The 25,193-nt window shown below is 36.3% G+C and overlaps 1 protein-coding gene across 2 annotated transcripts in view; it reads right to left on the reverse strand.

Annotated features, from left to right (window-relative positions):
• Positions 1 to 25,193, reverse strand: part of HDX (highly divergent homeobox) — a 187,067-nt gene that overhangs the window by 115,537 nt on the left and 46,337 nt on the right. For both annotated transcript variants that reach the window (XM_008579108.1, XM_008579107.1), the window contains exons 2-3: positions 23,738 to 23,884; positions 17,505 to 18,620 (exon numbers count right to left, since the gene is read on the reverse strand). In XM_008579108.1, coding sequence (XP_008577330.1) covers positions 17,505 to 18,620; positions 23,738 to 23,884 — 1,263 coding nt within the window. The remainder of the gene's footprint in view (positions 1 to 17,504; positions 18,621 to 23,737; positions 23,885 to 25,193) is intronic.

Here is a 25,193-nt window from a genome sequence, read left to right on the forward strand (position 1 = left end):
CTTAAAAAAAAAGCCCCCTAAAAAAAAAAAAAAAAAAAAAAAAATTTTAAAAAAAAAAAAAAAAAAAAAAAAAAAAAGCACCCTAGCTGCTTGTTGTACTAACACTATATGGGCTGATACATTCACTCTGCAATTAAAAAAAAAAATCAGCAGAAAGAAGCCAAAAAGATGAAGGACTAGGAAGCTCGAGACCCTTGTCCTCCCATGGGAACTTAGATAAACAACTAGTGACTGGCTAAATTAACTTTCTCGTAGCTCTGGAAATCAGTCAAAGATCTACAGCAACCAAGCAAACACTCAAGAAAATTCCACATTCAAAATGGTAGGAAATTTTATGGCATTTTTACTTGTCCCTGCTGCACCCCTTCTGGGTGTGCATGACATGGTTTAGGAAATGTAATGGCCTAATCCCCAGTCTCTTCTCTGAACAAGAGATAGTGAAGAGAACTGAATTTGCAATGTACTGACCTATCTGGGGGCTGCCTGAAAAATTGGTCTCTTTATATTCTAATTTGGAGCTCAGACAATCAAAAGTGGCAAAGCTCAAATCTCAGGCTAGAGGAAGTGGCAGGAAACAATGAGCAAAGCTTGTAAAAACCTGAAGGAGACTGAAGATACACAGACACCTGGGGAAAGATATTACTAGTTGAAGAATATAATGAAACAGTTCAGAACTCTGGGAGAAGCAGGAGTGAGGCTGTTAAGAAAATTACAGGAATTAATACCAATTCATTTCAAACTATTCCAAAAAATTGAAGGGGGGGTCATTCTCTCAAACTCATTCTATGAGGCCAGCATCACCCTGATACCAAAATTAAAGATACAACGAAAAAAGAAAACTACAGGCCAGTATCCTTAATGAACATATACGCAAAAATCCTCAACAAAATATAAGCAAACAGAATACAACAGCACATTAAAATGATTATACATCATGATCGAGTGAGATTCATCCCAGGTATGAAAGGATGGTTGAACATATGCAAATCATTTAATGTGATATACCATATCAACAAAATTAAGGATAAAATCCATATGATTGTTTTAATAGGTGCAGAAAAAGGATTTGACATGATTCAATATCCCTTCATGATACAGAGTGTCAACAAATCTGGTATAGAAGGAAAGTATCCCACCATGATAAAAGGCACATATCCACTGAATATCATCCTGAATGGGGAAAAGCTGAAAGCAAGATCAGGAAGAAGACAAGGATGCCCATTTTCACCATGCCTACTTAACATAGTATTGGAAGTACTTGACAGGACAATCAGGCAAGAGAAATAAAGAAAGGGCATCAAATAGGGAAAGACGAGGTCAAATTGTCCACACTTGCAGAAGACATGACCCTATATATAGAAAAACTTAAAGACTCTACAAAAAAAGTCTTCAAGCTGATAAGCAAATTCAGTAACATTGCAGGATCCAAAATCAATATACAAAAATCAGTAGGATTTCTATATTCCAACAACAAACTAGAAGAAGAGGAAATCAAGAAAGCAAACCCATGTACAATAACTACCAAAAAAAAAAAAAATACCTAGGAATAAATTTAACCTAGGAGGTGAAAGATCCCTACAATGAGAACTACAAATCACTGCTGAAAGAAATTAAAGAGGACACAAAAAGATGGAAGGACATTCCTTGTTCATGGATTGGAAGAATTAATGTTGTGAAAAATGTTCACACTACCCAAAGTGATCTACAGATTCAATGTGATCTTCATCAAAATACCAATGTCATTCATCACAGAAATAGAAAAAAACAGTCCTAACATTCATATGGAACAACAAAGACCCCAAATAGCCAAAGTAATCCTGAACCAAAAAAATAAAGCTGGAGGCATGACACTACCTGACTTCAAACTATACTACAAATCTATAGTAACTAAAACAGCATGGTACTGGCATAAAAACAGACACACAAACTAATGGAACAGAATAAAGACCCCAGAAATCAATCCACATATTTACAGCCAACTGACCTTTGACAAGAGCACCAAGAACATACAATGGGGAAAGGAGAGCCTCTGTAATAAATGGTGCTGTGAAAACTGGACATCCATATGTAGAAGAATGAAAGTAGACCCATACTTCTAGCCATATACCAAAATCCACCCCAAAATGGATTGAAGACTTAAATATAAGACCTGAATCTACAAAATTCCAAAGGGAAAACAGAGGAAACAGTTCAAAATGTAGCACTGGGCAAAGACTTTATGAATAAGACCCCAAGAGCACAGGCAACAAAAGAAAAAATAAACAAATGAGATTATATCAAACTAAAAAACTTGTGCACAGCAAAGTAAGGAATCAACAGAATGAAAAGACAACCTACAGAATGGGAGAAAATATTTGCAAACTATAAATTGGACAAGGAATTAATATCCAGAATATACAAGGAACAAAAACAACTCTACAGTAAAAAAACAAATACTCTGAATAAAAAAATAGGCAAAGGAGCTTAATAGAAATTTCTCAAATGAAGACATACAAATGGCTGACAGGTATATGAAAAAATGCTCAACATCACTAACTGTCAAGGAAATGCAAATCAAAACCACTTTGAGATGTCATCTCACCCCAGTTAGACTGGCTATTATCAAAAAGACAGAGTAACAAATACTGGCAAGGATGCAGAGAAAGGGGAACTATTCTATACTGTTGATGGGACTGTAAATTAGTATAGCCTTTGTGGAAAACAGCATGAATATTTCTGAAATAACTACAGATAGAACTGCCATAAAATTCAGCAAACTTACTACTGGCTATATACCCAAAGAAATGGAAATCGTCATTTCAAAGGGATACCTGCACTCCCATGCTTATCACAACCCTATTTACAATAACCAAACAATGGGACCAATCTAAATGTCCGTTGATGGATGACTGGGTAAGAAAAATGTGCTATATGCACACAATGGAGTACTACTCTGCCATAAAAAAGAAATGAATTCTGCCATTTGCAGCAACATGCATGAGCTTGAAGAAAATTATGTAAAATGAAGTAAGCCAGGCACAGAAAGGGAAATACTGCATTTTCTCACTCATAAGTAGGAGATATAAATAAATAAATAAACAAACAAACAAATAAATAAATAAGAGACAGAAAAAAGAATGAATGAATGAGGCAAAGAATAAAAGAAACAACAATCACAATCATAGGTTGAAATTTCAGAAGGAGAGTACAGAACTGTGGTTACTGGTGGGAAAGGAGGAGAAGGAGGGGGAGGTGGGTCAGAAAGAAATTGGTTAATGGACACAAAGAAAGATTATGTATTTTAATAATGAATAAGTTAATTATCTGGATTTGACCATCATGTATTGTGCACAAATATTTATAGTCATCTATGTACCCCACAATATGTACAATCAATTGTTTCAATATAAAAATAAATAATAAAAAATTTTTTCAAAATGGGGAAGTTTATAGTGATAAGTGCCTTCATTAAGAAAAAAGAAAGGTCTCATGTAGAATGAATAGAGTTAACAATAGTTCATTATATATTTCTAACTAGGTTTTTGCATGTTCTTATCACAAGGAAATGATAAATGATTAAGATGACGGATATGCTCATTACCCTGATTTGATCATTACACAACGTATACATATATCAAAATAGAATGTAGTGCTCCATAAATATGTACAAGAAAGAGAAAAAGAAAAAAGAAAGATCTCAAATAAACAACCTACCTTATACCTCAAGTGACCAGCTGAAGAACAAACTAAGCCCAGAGTTAGCAAAAGAAGGTAAATAATGAATATTAGATCAGAAACAAGTAAAACAGAGAATAGAAAGAGAACAGAATAAATCATAGAAACTGGGACTTAGTTTTTTGAAAACATAAAATTGACAAACTTTAGTTAGATTGACCAAGATAAAAAGAGAAAGGACCCAAATAAAATTATAAATGAAAGAGGAGACTACAACTGATACCACAGAAATATAATGGAACATAAAAGACTACTATGAACAAATATGTGACAATAAATTGGATAACTCAAAAAAATGGATAAATTCCTATACACATGCAACCTACCAAGACTGAAACATGAAGAAACAGAAAATCTGAACAGACTAATAACAATTAAAGAAATTGAAGCAATAATCAAAAACCTCCCAACAAAGGAAAGCACAGGGCCATATGGCTTCACAGATGAATTCTACCAAACATTCCAAGAAGAGTTAACACCAATCTTTCTGAAACTCTTTCCAAAAATTGAAAAGTAGAGAATTCCGAAGTAATTTTATGGGTCCAGTATTACCATCAGCCCAATGCCAGATAAGGAAACTACAAGAAAACAAAAATTACAGACCAATATCCCTAATGAACATAGATGCAAAAATCCTCAACAATATAATATTAAGCCAAATTAAACAGAGCATTAAAAGTTCACACACCATGATCAAGTGGAACTTATCCCTGGGATGCAAGGATGGTTCAACATACACAAATCAGTAAACATGATGCACCATATTAGGAGAGTGAAGAATAAATATCTTATGATTAATCATCTCAATACATGTAGAAAATGCATTTGAGAAAATTTAACATCCTTTCATCATAAAAATACTCAACAAATTAGATATAGGTGGAATGTACCTCAACGTAATAAAAGCTACATATGACAAGCCAACAACAAACATCATATTCAATGGTGAAAAGCTGAAAGATTTTCCTCTATATCAATAACAAGGCAAGGATGCCCACTCTCACCACTTCTATTCAACATAGTGCTAGAAGTCCTAGCTCGAATAATTAGGCAAGAAAAACAAAACACATCCAAATTGGAAAGGAAGTGGTAAAATTTTCTTTTTGTCAGATGATATAGTCTTCTATATAGAAAATCATACAGACAACCAAAAAAGCTGCTGGAGCTAATAAATTCAGTGAAGTTGCAGGATCCAAAATCAACATACAAAATCATTGCATTTCTATACACTAACAACAAACTCACTGAAAAAGAAATTAAGAAAAAATTCCATTTACGATAGCATCAAAAAGATAAAGTACTTGGGAATAAATTTAAACAAGGAAGTGAAATATCTGTACAATGAAAAAGGTAAGACATTGATGAAATAAATCGAATACACAAATAATTGCAAAGACACCCAGTGTTCATGGATTGGAAGAATTAATATTGTTAAAATGTCCATACTACCCAAAGTGATCTATAGATTTAATGTGATCCCTATCAAAATTCCAATGGCCTTTTTCACAGAAACAGAAAAACAATCCTAAAATTCTTTGGAACCACCAAACGCCCTAAATAGCCAAAGCAGTATTAAGAAAGAAGAACAAAACTAGAAAGAAGAACAGTTCCTGATTTCAAACTATATTACAAAGCTTTAGTAATAAAAAGAAAGTAGTATGCTGTCATAAAAACAGACAACAGAATAGAGAGCCCAGAAATAAACCCATTCCTATATGGGCAACTAGTCTTTAATTAGGTCTCTAAGAATACACCATGGAGAAGTGATAGTCTCTTTAATAAATGCCATTGGAAAGACAGGATATCCACATGAAGAGAATTTAACTGGACCCTAATCTTACACCATTCACAAATATCAATTCAAAATGGATTAAAGACTTAAGTATAACACCTGGAAACATAAAACTCCTACATGGAGAGGGAAAAAGCTCTTGGACATTGGCCTTGGCAATGATTTTTTTTTTCTTTTGATTTGATGCAAAAAACACTACAAACAAAAAAATATACAGGTAAGACTACACCAAACTAAAAAGTTTCTGGCACAGCAAAGGAAACAAGCAACAAAATGAACATGCAACCTATGGAATGAGAGAACATATTTGTAAACCATATGTCCAAAATATGCTAGTGCACTTCATAAAGTTCATGGAAAGATTTGTATTATCTTTCAACTATATTTTTCCATGAACTTTTTGAAGTAACTTACTATAAGGAATTCATACAACTCATTAGTAAAAATCAAATAACCCAATTTAAAAAATGGGCAAAGGACCTGAACAGACATTTCTCCAAAGAAGACATACAACTGGCCACAAGTATATGAAAAGATGCTCAACATCTTAAAAATCATCAGGGAACTGCAAATCAAAACCACAATGAGATAACACCTCCCAACTGTTAGGATGCCTGTTATCAAAAAGTCCAAAGATAAGTGTTGGTGATGATGTGGAGAAAAGGGGACTCTTGTACACTGTTGGTGGGAGTATAAATTGGTATAACCATTATGGAAAACAGTATGGAGGCTCCTCAAAAAATAAAATATAGAATTACTATACGATCCAGCAATTTACTTCTGAGTATATATCCAAAAGAAATAAAATCATTATCTTGAAAAGTTATTTGCACTCCTATGTTTATTGCAGCATTATTCATAATATCCAAGATGTGGAATCAACTTAAATGTCCATCAACAGATGGATAAAGAAAATGTGAGAGACACACACTCACACATACACACAGATACACACAATGGAATACTATCCAGCATTTAAAAATAAAACAACTCTGCCATTTGTGACAACATGAACAAATCTAGAGGACATTATGCTAAGTAAAATTAGCCAGACACAGAAAGACAAATACTGCATTATCTCACTTATATGTGGAATCTAAAAAAAAAAGTCAAACTCATAATAACAGAAAGTAGAATAATGGTTACCAAGGGTTCAGGGTTAGGAGAAAAGGAGAGAGATTGGTCAAAGGATACATACATTTGGTTATAAGATGAATGAGTTCTGGAGACCTAATGTACAGCATGGTGACTTTAGTTAATAATAATGTATCGTGGGGCCGGCCCGGTGGCGCACTGCTACAGTGTGCCGCTTGGGAGTGCGGCGGCTCTCCCGCCGAGGGTTCGGATCCCACATACAGACCGGCCGCTCACTGGCTGAGCAAGGTGCGGGCGCAGCACCGAGGGTTGCGATCCCGTTGCCGGTCCCGGTCCGGTACGGGCGCGACACTAAGGGTTGCGATCCGTTGCCGGTCACAAAAAAAGACAAAAAGGAAAAAATAAATAAAAAAATAAAAAAATAATAATAATGTATCGTGTACTTGAAATTTGCTAAGAGAGTAGATCTCAAATTTTCTTACCACTCACACACACAGACACACACACACACACACACACACACACACACAATGGTAACTATGTGAGGAGAGAGATATTTTAATTTTCTTGACTGTAGTAATCATTTCACTAGATATGTATATCCAATCATTACATTGTGCACCTTACATACAATTTTTATTTGTCATTATACCTTAATATAGCTAAAAATGATAAAGATAATATCAGCCAACCCACCCAGTTATTAGCCAAAAGTACAACTTCTGAGAAAGGCATTAAAGTAATATTTCTACTAAGACAAATGGTGCTTGCACAGAAGTCAATGTGAAGATTTTCAAAATGTAGCATATTAATTATGATCAAAGTACAATAAGCCAACAATCCAAAGTAGCAAATCAAAATTGGGCTGCCCTTTGGATATCCCAAAAAATATATCAAAAACAGAAACGAAACAAAGGAGACAGAATATTCATCATTATAACTGAGTGATATCGTTCTATTAATAAATAAAATTTTTAAAAGAAATGAAGAAAACAATTCAATTTAAATTAGTATGAAAAAGAGTAATGTGCTTAGGGACAAATTTGACAAAACGAGTGAAAGACTTGTCTACTAAAAATTAGATAACGTTGTTGAAAAAAAAATTAAAAGATCTAATAAGTGGAAAGACACTATTCATTGAACAGAAGACATAATATTATTAATATGAAGTACTAATATGTGCTGAGGCATGGATGATGCTTAAAAACATTATGCTGAAGCCAGTCAGAAATGGCCACATATTTTATGATTTCATTTATATTAAATATCCAGGCCGCCAGCCAGCAACGGAGCCAGTCTGACGCTAGCCCACAGATCCTGAAAGATGGGAGCTCAGGGCCTCGGCCTCAGCCCCTGCCACTGCACATCCAGGCCAGCAACAGAGACAGCCCAACATGCAGTGCTCATGAGACAGGAGCTGTGGGCCTTAGCCCCACCACCACCGCACATCTATGCCAACAACGGAACCAACTGATGCTCAGGATCCTGAGACAGGGCCTGGGCAACAAGATCCTAGAATGTACTTATTAATAACCACGTGTGTTTCCTTGGGGTGTGTGACATATCTGCTCATGTCCTTCACCAAATGTCTGCTTAGATTTTTGCAGTTCATTTTTAACAGTTGTTTTGGCAATAAGGATGTCAATCTGTGTGGTTTTTTTTTTAAAGTAGAGAGTAGAGAAATGGTTCCAAGAGGCAGGGAGCAGTGGGGATATGGGGTAAGATCAGGGCTGAACTAACGGGGACAAAACTATGCTATCTACCCTAAGTGAATCATTGTGCGGAATATGCATGTATTGAATCAATACAATGTATACACAATAATAAATATAAATAAAATTGAATTTAAAAAATAAACAAATATCCAGAAAACGTAAATCCATAGAGACAGAAATTAGATTAGTGGTCGCCTAGGGCTGGGATACAGGAGTGTGATGTGCTAATGGGTATGTGATTCATTACTGAGATGATGAAATGCTCTAAAATTAGATTGCAGTGCTGCTTGAACACCTCTGTGAATATATTAAAAACTACTTAATTGTACATTTTTTTTTTTTTGTCTTTCTTGTCTTTTTCCGTGTCCGGCAACAGATCGCAACCCTCAGTGTTGCCCCCGTACCGGACCGGGGACCGGCAACGGGATCGCAACCCTCGGCGTTGCTCCTGTGCCTCGCTCAGCCAGTGAGCAGGAACCGGTCTGTATGTGGGATCCGAACCCTCGGGCGGGAACGCCGCCACGCTTCCCAAGCGGCGCACTTATCCAGTGCGCCACCGGGCCGGCCCGCTGCTTGAACACCTCTGTGAATATATTAAAAACTACTTAATTGTACATTTTTTTTTTTTTGTCTTTCTTGTCTTTTTCCGTGTCCGGCAACAGATCGCAACCCTCAGTGTTGCCCCCGTACCGGACCGGGGACCGGCAACGGGATCGCAACCCTCGGCGTTGCTCCTGTGCCTCGCTCAGCCAGTGAGCAGGAACCGGTCTGTATGTGGGATCCGAACCCTCGGGCGGGAACGCCGCCACGCTTCCCAAGCGGCGCACTTATCCAGTGCGCCATCAGGACGGCCCTAATTGTACATTTTTAATGTGTGAATTCTACATTACATAAATTATATCTCAATGCAATTGTTCAAAAATTATCCCTGCTAACTCCATCCACTCAATACATATTACTATCTTTTTAAAAAACTTAAATATTTTCCTGACTGTTATTTTGACCAAGTCATTCAATCTTTGAAGCCCTCATTTTCCTCTGGTAAAAATATCATTTGTGTTGGTTTAAAAACCGTGTTTAAAGTTTCTACAACTTTGGGTAGTATAGACATTTTCACAATGTTAATTCTTCCCATCCAACAGCATGGAATGTCTGTCCATCATTTTGTGTCTTCTTTAATTACTTTTAACAGTGGTTTGTAGTGCTCATTGTAGAGATCTTTCACCTCCTTCATTAAGTTGATTCCTAGGTATTTCGTGTGTGTGTGATTGTTGTAAATGGGCTTACGTTCTTGATTTCTCTTTCTATTAGCTCATTATTGGAGAATATAAATGCAACTGACTTGGGGGCATTTATTTTGTATCCTGCAACCTTACTAAAAATAGTAATCAGGTGTAGGAATTTCTTGATAGAGTCTTTAGGTCTATACTACCCAAAGCAATCTACAGATTCAATGCAATCCCCATCAAAATACCAATGACATTCTTCACAGAAATGGAAAAAACAATCTCAGCATTCACATGGAACAACAAAAGACCCTGAATAACCAAAGCAATCCTGAGCAAAAAAATACAGCCAGAGGTATAACATTACCTGACTTCAAATTATACTACAAAGCTATAGTAACCAAACAGCATGGTACTGGCATAAAAAGACACTTGGACTAGTGGAGCAGAGTAGAGAACCCAGAAATCACCCTTCAGGCTTACATCCATTTGATATTTGATGAAGGCAACAAAAACATATATTGGGGAAAAGACTGCCTCTTCAATAAGTGGTGCTGGCAAAATTGGATATCCATATGCAGAAGAATGAAACTAGACATGCACCTCTCACCATATACTAAAATCAACTCAAAATGGATTAAAGACTTAAATATAAAACCTGAAACTGTAAAATTACTAAGGAAAAATATAGGTGAAACACTTTAGGAAATAGGTCTGGGCACAGACTTTATGAACATGAGCCCAAAAGCACAAGTAACAAAAGACAAAATAGACAAATGGGACTATATCAAACTAAAAAGCTTCTGCACAGCAAAGGAAACAATAAAGAGAGAAAAAACAACCTATAGAGTGGGAGAAAATTTTTGCTAACTATGCACCTGATGAGGGATTAATATCCATAATATTAACAAGGAACTCCAGCAATTACACAGTAAAAACAACAAATATCCCAATTAAAAAATGGGCAAAGGAACTGAATAGACATTTTTCAAAGGAAGACATACAAATGGCCAACAGGTACATGAAAAACGCTCAACATCACTAGTCATCAGGGAAATGCAAATTAAAACCACATTGAACATTGGGGAACAGGTATAACTTCGACTTGATGATTTCCATTCCTTTGGATATATTCCCAGCAGTGGGATAGCTGGGTCATATGGTAGATCTATCTGCAACTGTTTGAGGAACCTCCAAACCATTTTCCATAGGGGTTGCACCATTTTGCATTCCCACCAACAATGTATGAGAGTTCCTTTTTCTCCGCAACCACACCACATGTTCTCACTTATTGGAGGGAGCTAAAGGTGAATGAATCAATTCACACACATACATACACACACACACACACTCTCACACACACACACAAAAACAAACAAACAACAACAACAAAAATAAAAAAATGGGAGGGTGGGAGAGAAAGATATAACAACCACAATTTTTTTTGAAGTTCTTACAACAAGCAAATGGAGGGGACACACTTGGGTGGGAGGGGGGAGAGGGAGGAGGGAGGGAGGTTTCGGTGATGGGACATAATAATCAACTACATTGTATATTGACAAAATAAAAATAATTAAAAAAAAAAACCACATTGAGACATCATCTCATCCCAGTTAGACTGGCTATAATCAAAAAGACAGAGAATAAACCATGCTGGCGAGGATGTGGAGTGAAGGAATTGCTTCTACACTATTGGTGGGACTAAATTAGTACAACCACTATGGAAAATAGTATGGAAGTTTCTCAAACAACTACAGATAGATCTACCATATGATCCAGCAATCCCACTTCTGGGTATATACCCAAAGGAATGGAAATCATCACTTTAAAGGGATACCTGCATTCTCATGTTCATTGCATTCACAAGAGCCAAGGTATGCAACCAACCTAAATGTCCATTGTTGAACTACTGTATAAGGAAAACGTGGTATATATACCATGGAATACTACTCTGCCTTAAAAAAGAATGAAATTCTGCCATTTGCAACAACATGGATGAGCTTGGAGAAATTTATGTTGAGTGAAATAAGCAAAGCACAGAGGGATAAATACCACATGTACTAACTCATAAGTGGGAGGTTAGGAGAGAAAGAAGGAAGGAAAGAAAGACCACAGTGGTGTGTTGGACTTGCACAGGGAGAGAACATACCTAGGGATACAAGGTGGACTGGGGAAAGGGGGATGGGGAAGGAGGTGGGGGATAACTGGGGGGATAATTGGGTGGGGGACACGTGGTATAATGATAATTTGTGGTAATGGGCATGCTGCCAGTATGGATATGGCCATCACATCTTAGGCATGAGTGTTGACAATTGGCTTTATACCCCATGAATATACATAACCAGCAAAAGATAAATAAATAAATAAAATAATAAAGTTTCTACAACTATTTAACTTTAATGGTTACTTTTTAAAAAAGCACTGAAATCTACAAGTACTGAAGAAGTTGAACAATACCAAGGAATTTTTGCTAATGAGAACATATTATACTCATAAATTGCTTTTTATAGGAAGTGCAAAGTGCTCTACTTCTATTAATTCCCAAGACCTTATGATATCTATGAGAGATGGGAATGTAATTAATGATCAGGCCACAATAATAACTGAGTCAATAAATCCTGTATCTATAGCACCTGTCTTCCAAAATGCTTCAGTATCTTCACAAAGATGACCATTAATAAATTTTAATCATAACAACACTTTTGTGATAAACAGGTATTCTGATATAGCAGTAATATGAAAAGTGAATAGCACTTTGGAGACCAATCTGGTTGCAATCTAGCTCCATGAGTGAGGCTAGCCTGGAGAGTTCTTGAAATGGAACTGGGTTGTGGTGTCCTGGTATAGTCACATCCTGCCAGTTTCCTTAATATCATTTCAAGCCTTAATATAGTATTCCCAAAAGGTTCCAAAACAGAGCTGATTTAAACTTAGTGCCCTCTATGATTTCCTCGATTTGTACTTATTCTCTTAGATAGCTTTGGACCAGACTATACTCCAGAAATAGGATCTCAGCTTTCTGAAAATAACTGGTTTAACAGAGAGAAGAGGTGGGTATCTCTGTTGTACAGTCCCAGGATCAGAAACCCTAGAGAATTGCTTACTTCCTCACAGTTTCCCAACTAGAAAGTTGCCCAGATGACTACTGGTTCTATTCTAAGTTCATATCCAACAGTGTTGGTAAAACAGCTTCATCAAAACTTTAGAGTCTAACCTTCATGGACTCCATTTCCCCCAGCTGCCCTGGTTTCCCCAAGTCTCTACTAACTAAAAGAAAGGTGGGGCACATTCATGCCCTAAGCATTCTCTGTAAACATTTTCCACCATGCTACCTCAGGTCAGGTTGGCTTGAGGAGGTCTGGTATTACATAAATAGGAATACATGGGCTTTTAATAGCTATGGTGAGGATGACAACTGACCTCCAGTCTTCTCAGCAAGTACCACATGCTATTTCTTCTTCAATGACCCTGTGAAAACTGAGGGCTCTGCAATATTTTACTTGAAATGGAATGTAAAGGAGACCAGGACTAGCAGAGTTTCATTGACTTTCCAGCCATGAGTTCATATGTATAAGAAAGTTTATGTGCCAGGGAAAGTATAAGAAGCCTCGCACAGGTTGTCATTTCATATCACAGCATGCTGTGAAGTAGGTGTTATTAACCACATTATATGAATGAGGAAACCGTTATACAGAGAGGTTAAGTCATTTGCCTGAGGCCACACAACAGAAAGTGGCACTTTTTCACAGTGTATAGCAGAGGGGAAAGAGTACTAATGAGTTCTGGTCAAGATGGCAGAGTAGACGGTCCCTAGCATCACTGTCTCCCACAAATCAATCGATTTAAACTATAAAAACATAACATCAAGTGCATTATGGAATGGGGAGACGTCCAGCAGGGGAGGCAGAAGCTCCATGGAGACCACATGCCTTGCGGGGCCGCCGTCACACAATCCAGCAGATAGGCTTCACCGCTGACATCCAGCTCCATTCCCAGCCCAGCCCAGTGCGCACAGAGTGGGGAGACGTCCAGCAAGGGAGGCAGAGGCTCTGCAGAAACCACACACGCTGTGGGGCCGCCACTGCACGATCCAGCAGGTAGGCTTCACCACAGGCACCCGGCTCCATTCCCTGCCCGACCTAGTGTGCTCGGAGCAGGGAGACATCCAGCAGGGGAGGTGGAAACTCCATGAGGACCACACCGCTGCCACATGATCCAGCAGCCCGGCCCAATGCATACGGAGCAGAGAGACATCCAGCAAGGGAGTTAGAAGCTCCATAGAGTCCACACACCCTGTGGGGGGACCGCCGCCATGCGATTCAGCAGCAGGTAGGCTTCACCGCCGCCACCTGGCTCCATCCCAAGCCCAGCCTAGCATGCACAGAGCAGGGAGACATCCTGCAGGGGAAGGGGAAGCTCTGCAGAGACCACATGCTCTGCAGTGCCTCAGTGCATGCCAGCAGCCTGGGCCAGAGCGCACAGAACCGGGAGAAGTCCAACACAGGAGGTGGAAGCTCAGCAGAGAAGATACACCCTGCAGTACTGCCCTGTGATCCAGCAGCCTGGCAGAGTCCAAGCTGACCAGAGAGGTGGCTCCCTGGAGAGGCCCAAGACCCGAGGCAACTACACACGTAAGGCACTAGTGGCCAACTGAGCAGTCACTGAGGTAGCCATACCAAATTGACAACCGCAGCAACATCTTAGTCAGTCAATAGTGTCAATAGCCACCAAAAAAAAAAAAAAATTCTTAGGAATTGAGTTAATTAAGGATATGAAAAATCTCTATAATGAGAACTACAAACCACTGCTGAGAGAAATTAGAGAGGATATAAGATGGAAAGATATTACATTCTCTTGGATTGGAGGAATCAACATAGTGAAAATGTCCATACTACCCAAAGTGATATACAAATTCAATGCAATCCTCATCAAAATTCCAATGACATTTTTCTCAGAAATGGAAAGAACTACCCAGACATTTATATCGAATAACAAAAGATCACGTATAGCCAAAGCAATGCTGAGCAATAAAAATAAAGCTGGAGGCATAACCCTACCTGACTTTAAACTATACTACAAAGCCATAATAACCAAAACAGTATGGTACTGGCATAAAAACAGACACACTGATCAATGGAATAGAATAGAACATCCAGAAATCAACCCACACACCTACAGCCATCTGATCTTTGACAAAGGTACCAAGCCTATACACTGAGGAAGAGACTGCCTCTTCAGCAAATGGTGCTAGGAGAACTGGATATCCATGTGCAGGAGAATGAAACTAGACCCATACCTTTCACCATATCGTATAACTTCGTATAATGTATGCTATACGAAGTTATGCAATCAGCAGCTGCCGGGGGCCCAAATACAAATCAGACATCGGGGCCCTCCCTCACAGAGCTTTGAGAGCTTCACCCCAGCACTTCTCAAACGTTTATGTCAATGGATCCTAATGGCAGAAGTCATGAGGGCACACCCCTAGGGATCCGGGGACCTAACAAAAAGAGGACAACCCAAGCATCATTTCAGAGAGAAGTCCATTATGATCTTACAAATCCAGGCGAATGTCACCCCTAAGTACATTAAGAGGTTTTTTCTCTCTCAAAAGAATCAAGCAAATCTGATGCTTCAGAAAGAGGCCCCCTGTGAGGCCTGTGGCACCCCAGATTGACATGATCTGGGCAAGATTCAAGCTGTGAAGTTCAGTTGCCCAGGATTTACCCCACAGAAGATAAGCACATCTCCCTCCAGAGAGTAGTCACTGAAAGGCGCTCTGGTCCCAGAATCCTAGGGAATTCTAAGGTGAGATCCAGACTCAGAAATAAACTGTTAAGTGTCTCTAGAGAGGAGAAACCCAGGAAAAAACTAAACCGAACCCGTTCTCCCAATTGTCACCCAGACATATTGTCAACATTTTGAGCTCACTGGTGAAGTGCAGGCTTTCTAGGTAGGCAATGTCTAAGTTAAGGGGGCGAGGGAGCCAGAAACCTCCCAGGCAGTAATGACGGTTCCTGAGGGATTGTGACACTTCTCAGGGGGATTGGGACAGTTTGGAATGGGATTGTGAGTTGACTACATTCCACTCCTTCCTACCAATGCCACAGTCACTGCAACACTGTGCGGAAGGGGAGCCCAGAGTCAGGACCGAGGTCCTTGGAGACGGGAACCCAGGGGACCCAGGGAGTCCAGGAAGGTCTGCTTTGGGGTAGCAGGAGGCCAGGGCTGAGTCCAGGTGGGGAGCCCTGGAAGTAGCCTTACAGGCCAAAGTCTGCGGGGAAGAAGACATAACAACTACAGTTCCTTGAAGTTGATATGACAAGCAAACAGAAAGGACATTGTTGGGTGGGAGGGAGGAGACGGAGGAGGGAGGGTGGTTTTGGTAATGGGCCACAATAATCAACCACATTGTATATCGACAAAATAAAATTTTTTAAAAAAAGGAAAAGAAAAGAAAGTGGCAGAGCCTCGGTTTAAATCCAGGCCTGTTGAGGCTCTAAGCCCATACTCTAAATTGTTAGGACAAGCTGCCTTTCTTTTAAGAAGATTACTATTAATAAAAACAGTTGCTAAGTTTCTTTTATAAAAAGCAAAACAAACCAAATTTAGTTTCTTTAAAAGTTCTGTCAAAAAATAGAGAATAAGAAGGTAAAACCATAAGTTAAATTATCCTTAAGGGAGTGGTGGGCTTGTGGAAAATTAAAAATTAAACTTTGCATTCTCAGGTTCCCTAATAATTTAAATACAGTTGAAATATTTATGCTGTATGGTAAAGCAGAAAATAATAGATTCCTGAGTTTGAATCCTGGTTCTGTCATTTACTAGTTGTGTGATCCTAGGCAAATAAAGTATGGATAAAATGCCTATTTGCCCAGATTGTCATGATGATTAAATAAAATCGGGTACATAGTGAGCAACCGACAGAGCCTGGCACATGGTAGACCCTCAACAAATGGTAAATGTTATTGTTATTATTGTTATTAAGAACAACACTGAAGGGGTAAAGAGGAACGAAAGACCATGTGAATAAAAGGGGTGGATCTTATTGATATGATTCAATGTTATTTTAAGAATGTATTAGTAAAGGGCAAACACAGAAAAATGAATCAATTTTCAATAAGAAATGACTATTAATGATGATGAGCGAGTTCCTCTTATGTCAGGGGCAGGTGCCAAAGAGATACTTCCTATACTGTTATTGCTTTTTATTTTCATTTTGAAGGAGGGAATTAACAGATGTTCTGAGGTAGGATTATACCTAACTATTAAAGAGATTATTTGAAGCATATCTGAACAACTGAATATGTGAAACAGTAAAATAACTAACATCTAATTTGTGCACAGGTCTAAAACTGATTAATTCTTACTCTGAATATGTACTTTCCCTATAAACATTTTTGAAAAAGACTATTTGATTACTGTTCCACTTAATGTTTTAATAAAGCATTTATTTTTAGAAAAAGCAGTTGGCTGAGTTACTGCAGGCTCTGACTTAGTGCCATTGGTGCCTAGAGAAATGATTGACTTGCCTGGCTATGTACCCAGGGAAGGCACCACTGATCTAGTGACATCTCCTCAAAATGCAAGTAAAAACCATTACAGGAATAATCTATGTTCAAGAGAATGAGCTTAACCAATTTAATCCTATTTTAGTGATGGGAAATGCCATGCTACTATTTCCTCAACAAAATCAGTTTAAGTGTCAGAGGAAAGCTGCCATATTATAAAAATGACTAAATTCCGTTTTTTTTTTTAAAAAAAATCATCGTTTTTAAACATGACAAAGAAAGCAGAAGATTCTGCAAGGAGTTGAGCCCAAACCTCCACTTTGAAGCAAAAATCTCAAATTACTTCAAAATATCAAAGTGAACCAAATCCCTAGTCTAACTGAATACAAAGCACAGGTTTTAAAGTCAAACATAGCATTTAAAAACCTTTATAAAGTAAGTTACATATTACCTGGTAATTGTTTTGGTTTTGTGATAACCTCAATTGGTTTGATGATACAAAAGGTGGAGAAAAATTACTCCGTGATGAATTTGTATTACTGTACATTGTATTAGATGCTGTATGTAATGAGGTCCGTGGTGTCAAGTGGTAGTCTCTGTTTTGATACAGTACATTGTCTGACATATCTCTAATATTCACCATTTGTGAATTTGGCATATTTCTTCCTGGTCCAGACAAAGTTGTACTTTGGTTCTCAGCTCGAAGGGAAATGCCACTTTCATAAAATCTTGAGTAGCTTGGTATCTGTGCTCCCATCGATGCCAACTCTTCCTCTCTGGCATATTCATCCTCAGCATCTCCAGTCTCCATTGCAATGGACAAACAAGTACCTTCTACTGAGCTAGACTTCTGTGAGGCATTTCCTTCCAGAATTCTCTGGGGGCAATCACTAACTGCCAATGAAAACACTTCACGGATTTCCAAGTTTTGTGTTCTACAGTAAGGGTCTCTAATAGTTGGCTTCTGCCCACACAGGTTATGTGATGCCAGACCTGTGTGTTCAGGCTTATATGACCTTTGAATCCCAACTGGTTCAATTTTGCAAGGTCGGTGGCATACAGATGGTTTTTGAGGTACTGTCATTTCAGAGGCTTGCACTGAAGAGCTTCCATAGTTTTTCTTTGTGTGATTGTATACAGAGTTTCCAGCATTTAGAACACTTGTCTGTCTTGACAAAATAATTGTTTTTTCACCTAGGAGCAGGGAGGCATTTTTACAGTGTGCTACTTGTCTTTGAATAGGAATGTGCAACTGAAACTCAGTATCATTTTTACTGGCTGTTTTCTGAATAGGGATTTTATGTGCTTCTGTAATTTGTGTATTTGTATGTTTGGTTGCCCCATGCCTACTTGATGACTTGGCCGGACTATATATACCAGTTACAATGACATCATTATTGGTAGATGTCCAAGAAGACTGTTGGCTTGCGGTTTGAGCAATATTAACCACATTTCTGACTGTAATGTCTGGAGCTGCCAAAGAGGTACTGGAAACAGTTCCTGTTGTTGCTGCTCCTGATTCAGAATTCTTACTACTCATTTTTCTTCGCTTATTGCCAACCCACGTCTGGAAGGATAAAAAATGGTATTATGAAAATAATTTTAAGAACAAACCAAAAAAACACCATTTTTAAGTGATACATTGTATCCTCATTTGTCATAGAACCAAAGCCTACACATAGGTAAAAGAAAAAGATACAATAAAAGAAAAAGTGACTAAAGTATGAGGCCAAAGATCATCAAGGACTCACAGTTGATAAATAACTAGGAACTCTAAGAATGAGTGTATTATTGCTCCTCTTTCCTCAAAACCCATCCAATTAATATGTATCAAAAACCCTAAAAATGTGTATATCCTTTGAACCAGTAAGTCCTTTTCTGGGGATTTATCCTAAAAAATAATCACAGGTGGTAGACGAAGTGTATGTACAATGATATTCATCATATATTTATTTATAGTAGTGAAAAATTGGAAGCATACTAAAGGTAGGCTATTTAATGACATTATAAAATGCTCATAATACTGTTAAAAAATGCATTCATAATCTTCAGTTTTAATGACTTCTGTTGCATGGCTATATCATAACTTTGTTAAGTTCAAACTGCTAGCTATTTATATTATTCTTAGAAATACCCATTATTATAAATCATATTGCAATATATCTCATAGTACATGCGTCTTTGTGCTATTGCTTCATTAGAATTCAATACTAGGAGGGAAATTGCTAGGCTCTGATATTTTCAAAGTACCCTCCAATGTTTGAGAGTTCCGGATTCCTCTCAATCTCATCAACAGTTTGCATTCTCTTTCTGTAGTCTTTACTAGTCTAGGAGTTAATAAAAGATATATAATTGCTGTTTTGATTTGAATTTCTATGGTTACTATATTATTTTGATAGAATTGCTCATCCGTTACCTTTACCGATTTTTATATCAGGGCGTTTGTCTTTTTAAATTGATTTGTAAGAGCAATTTTCTACTACAGACTGTAACATTTTGAAACATGCTGTGAACCTATTTTTCCAGTTTGTCATTAATTTATGGTAGTTATTTTCTTCTCTTCTTTACTTACCAAATTTTATACAATGAATATGTATTACTTTTATAAACATAGAAAAATTATTAATTAAAATAATACTGTGCTTGGCATTTAGGATTAGATTACAAAATACACACTTTTATATAAGTAATTTATTATAATTATCTTAGTATTATGATGCTAAATCATGGTTCTTCTCAAAATATGAAGTTAAGAAATATTAAGTTCCATGATGTGATTACCAAACTTTATAATTACTCCAAAATGCATACCATATTATACACTACCAAAACACATTAATCTATTAAAAATTAAACAAAATAAATGAATAAATTAGAACATTAAATGAACTAATCTTGCACAAATGTGGTGCAGGGTATATTTGTTTAATTTTTGTATGATGTGTTTTTGAAGACCTCATAATTTATCCAATTTTCAATATTTATACAATGCATATTTATATAATGTATAATTATATACAACATTAATGTTGCTGTAACACTGTAAATAAAAACTAATATGTACTGAATCCCAATTATATATAAATAATATATAACTTTCTTTAAATATATTAGCTCCTTTGGTAGGTGTTATTTTTCTGATTGTATAAATAAAGAAACTGAGGTTCAGAACTATGCTTGTGGAAGGATATCCTGCCAGCAAGTGGCAGAGCAAAAATTCAAAGTCAATTCTTCCTGACCTCAAAGCACATTCCCCTTTCATTATCCCACATGTAGTGGTTAGAAACTCCTGAAATAGACATTTGTTGGACATTTTACTTTTATAATTATTTCTCCCACTTAAAAAAAAAAAAGAAAGAAAGAAAAGTGTTCCGGAAACTGTGATGCTCCATTTTGCTTCACACGAGGCAGTAGAAATTTTAAACACACTGATTTACTTTCAGGAAACAGGAGCAAGAATTATAAGCAGAAGGACACATGAATGTAAATGTCACAGGAGACAGGAGAGAAAAACTAAAGATATACTAAAGAAAAATATTTAAAAAGAAATGTTTAAGTAAACATAATTTCCAAAAAGATGACTTTTACAAATATTCAAAATAAGTTGCCATGTTATCGCTTTTCAGGTAGAAAGAAAAAACACCTGTGGGAAGCATGATGCATTTGTACATAATTTTTACAAAAATATATAAGCTTTATGTTTAAAAACCTTTCAACGGGAAAGCATACTGAATTGGTAAAATTTGAATTCAGGAACTACTACATGTGAAGGGCATCTCTGGGCCATATTTCCAAAAAAACCCCCACAGTCTACTGTATTCTCATCACACAATACCTACCTTAATACAGGAAGTATAAGAGTGATCTTAGTGCATTGCAAATTTATGACTTTCTTGTATGGTTTTATAGTTTATACATATATATGCATATTACATAGCTACATACTTTATTAGACATTTATATTATGTACCTATCAAAAAGTAAAATACAAATAAAATAATATCATTTACACATGAAACTCAGCTATCTAACAATCTAGCAACCTCATTTACCTAGAACACAGCCAACACAGATGTTACAAGACCCATGTACTTCACTAATAGGACAATCCCTGACCTTAAAACCCACTTTCTTTGATTTTATACATAATTTCAACAAATCCGGTATCTTAATCTACAACGAATTAGAAATAAAATAGAAGGGGCAATGGTGATAAAGGTTGCTGTTTGCAGGCACCCTGATAGCACCAAAACTAAAAATGTTCACTAAACATTGCTCACTAAAAAGGAGAAGAAAGGGAAAACATAACAGAACCAATGTGAGAAGTCACTAAATAGCAGTCTAGAGTTCTTTAATTAAAGGGAAAATAACCCCATATACCTTACCAAGTTGTGAGCATTATTATTTTATAGCACAGTATATTTGATTTTCATAATGAAAACCCTGAGTCAAAAAAGTAAGGATTCAATTATTTTCTATGTTCTCTATTGAAGAAAAGTAGAAAAGTAATACTTAAGAAATATTTCCATTTAAAATGTTAAAAATAAAGAAAATTCATTGCCTGAGGGCTCCCAATAACTGAATTAAATTTTATTAGAAGTTGTTCAGTTATAGGATTCGAAGTTTACCAGTGCTTATCAAATGTAAATGGTTCTCATTGTTAATGCCTCATTGGTGAGAAGAAAAAAAAAAATGAGTAAAACAAAATCGATATGATGAGAATTTGGGGTTAGGAACTAACCAAGCATTAGCACATAGGAAAAAAAGAAAGAAAAGACATTGGGTCAACAATCCTTGGTGTCGATAAAATTCACTACACTTCTCTCCTATAAATTCACTGTCTCTAAACCTCTTTTCCTTTTTCTATACCTCTTTCTTTTCCTGTTCCTTTACCCCACTATATTTATTTTCACCTGGATGTTTTAACATTGAAGTTTCCTTTACATTGGGATCAAGTTCTTAGTACAGAGGGGCTTAAGTTTATTTGAGGAAAAACGCAATACTGCAATAAAAAATAATAAAGAAAGATCTCTTTCAAGTAGGACATATAGACCTAGCAAAATATCAGGGGCAGGTGAGGGATTGTGGAGTGATGAGTCTACAAATAACTCCCTTTTCCTCTCATTGTAAAAGCCATCAAAATCATATTGGGATTTAGATTAGGAAGACTGAACTTGTGAACAATTTACATTCTCCTGGAATGGAGAGAATGAATGTTTTACACAATTCCTTATAATTTATACAACATTTTACTTGTAATCTCGCATTCTAAGAATTTATTATCTTTCATTCCCATTGTTTTAAATTTTCACACCATTTCGAGCATAAAGATAAATCTCTATATTTCAACACTCTCAATATTCAAGCACAATCAAATAAGTTATGAGGGGAAGATTGAAATAACAAATGTGAAAGTAACAGTCCACAACGCGGCTGCCTAGGAAGGCTTTTCACTTTCAGGTAATGGTAAGATAAAAGAAAAAAAAAAAAAACTGAAGAAAATTACTGCAGGAAAAAAAAGTTTGTTCTTATAAAATGCAATCTCATCAACTTGAAATAGTACACATTTTTATATTACTTTTTCTAAGGTAATTAAACATTTTCCTCTGAGGTTTAGTAACAGCATTTCAAATAGGGCATTAAGAACTATCAATAGGAGATATTTCTAGTTCTTACACAAATCTGTGTATGACTGCTGATCTCAGCAAATAAAAAACAGATTTTCTGGACATGTTTTCCTAGAATTGGTGGCATAACTCCCTACTTGAAGGTAAATATTGTTTAGTCTTTAAGAAAGATATTTTCTGAAGAAGTCTGCTTATCAAAAGATTTTTATCTTTAGAGTCTTTGAAGGTACGTCCAACAGCAAAATAAACTTAAAAACGGACATTCTTTTTCTTTCCTAAATTAGTCTAATGAATGCCAAGGATGGGAAAGTTGCTCATCTTTGAATCACTAAGGTTTCACGACAAGAGAATTTGTAGCATGTTTAAACAAACATTGAACGACCTATGCATTCGATAAAATCCGTGACGAGTGCTGTTAGGTTTATCTCTTGCCTTCTCTTTATCATCCTCTCATTGCCTTTCACTAGTGTGTAGCAGCTCTGATTTTTAAAGCTGAATAACTCTTGCTGTGATAAAGAAAAATTTCCTCCTTTGGAATTTCTTGTCTCTTACTCGCTAATCCTTTAAAATGCATGCATTTTACTTAGAAATAGAAGATATTCATAAAACAGACTAGGTTTTCCTAAAATGACAAAAATAATAAAGTCATAAATGCCTGATGAAAAATTGAACAAATATATGCTTGGTAAGCAATATTCCTTTGACAAATGCCTGTTTTAATGATAGCATTTGGGGGGTTATATCTAGATTAACTTGGGGTTTAAAGAAAGCATAAGATCAACAACTAATCTTAAAGGTATTTATTAGTTTAAAGAACTGGAATTTTTAAAAGCTATGTTTACACTGCAAAGGTTTTAGTGTTTTCAAGGTATTTATAGAAACAAATGCATACTAAATTATTAGCTCTATTTATTTAAAAAAATAGTATTGTTATACTAGGGAAATGAAGCTGTCTATAAAGTTAGTGACTTCATACCCTGAATAGTTTTTCTCATATTAAGCAAATATCACTTGTAATAAAAAGCTATACATTCAAGTGTAAGACCTCAATACTTACCCTGACTACACTGAAGTCCAGCTTAGTCTCCTGTGCACACTGTAATATGAGCTGAAAGCAATTTTTACTTTGATTTGTCATTCCATTTTCATAATAACGTTGTAAAATCCTTTGTTGTTCTACAGTAAATACAGAACGTAGATTCATCTAAAAATAAAAGAACATACTCTGAAAAGCAGAATAAAAATTTGGTATGTGTAGAATTTGTACACTTTCATTTTTTGATACAATTTCAGTGCTTCCAAGCTGCAAGATTTCTTTAAGTGAATTAATCCCCAGTAATGGGCAATAATTTGTGTGCTGAAGGGAGACAGCTTCTCGCTGAAAAATATACATAATGCGAACACATTCAATTTGTTCAGAAAAAGTACCAACTTTAAAGACAAAAAAAGAGTAAAGAAAACAGAAAAAAAAAGAGAAAAGCCATTATCTGGTTAGTGTCAGTGCATGGGAAAAAAGGTTCATTCACTGAAATAAATATTTATGGCTAGTAAAGCCAGAGATGGTGGTAGCCATACGTGGTCAATTATCAACAGGGACACTCACTGTTCTTTGTCAAGCAAGACATCTGGCTTATGTCTCACAGCCAGAAGCTGCACTCTGAAACAAAAGGATGCTTTTATTTTTTCTCTCTCTGGGATAAAGGGGTTCTTTTTATATATTAAGACAAGAGATCTTTTTAAAGCTTAAAATTAAACAGGAAGTTTTACTGACAGTGAAAATTTCTTTGCTATAGGCAATACTAACCAAAATAGTTATTTTAATAAATATAGTATGTAAACCAAAATTCAAAATCATGTACATTTTACTAAAAAATAAACCATGTAAAAACTATGTACCCTTCAATTAAACCTACACCATCATAGTTAAGCAAGATAAATAAAATAAAACCATTTATCTTTTCTGCCAATAAGATATTTAATATTAAGGGAAAATGACTGTGTGAATCTAAAAAAGAAAAGGCGGACCAAACTCTTTTTGAAAAGATGAATTCTAGTAGTGCATTTTATAAAGAACCCTTGTAATTAGATTAAACCAATTTCAGGTTTTTGGTAAAAGCTGTCACACTGAAATTGTTATTCCTAAAAAGTTGACAGACAGAAAGAAAACCTTTCCTAAGGAAAGTGTCCCTCCATAATTAGGAAAATAGCAACAACAAAAATACTACAAGCCAAACCAAGTAGAAATCTTTCTAGTATATTGTGTATGGCAACAGCCAAGTACATTGACATGAAAATAAAAAAAATAACTTCCCTTTTCCTGAATACTTTGAACAATAAAGCCATCTAATAAGTAAATTAAAGACATTCATACAGCCATCTACTGTAATTTGTACCCCTGACTTTTTTCTTTTTTGCCCATACGAGCATCTCCCTATCTAATGTTGAGATATCTGTATCATGGGTGTGTGTGTGTGTGTGTGTGTGTGTGTGTGTACGTGTGTGTGTACATATAT

This window comes from Galeopterus variegatus, unplaced genomic scaffold, assembly GCF_000696425.1.
Source record: "Galeopterus variegatus unplaced genomic scaffold, G_variegatus-3.0.2 Scaffold1811, whole genome shotgun sequence".
NCBI lineage: Eukaryota > Metazoa > Chordata > Mammalia > Dermoptera > Cynocephalidae > Galeopterus > Galeopterus variegatus.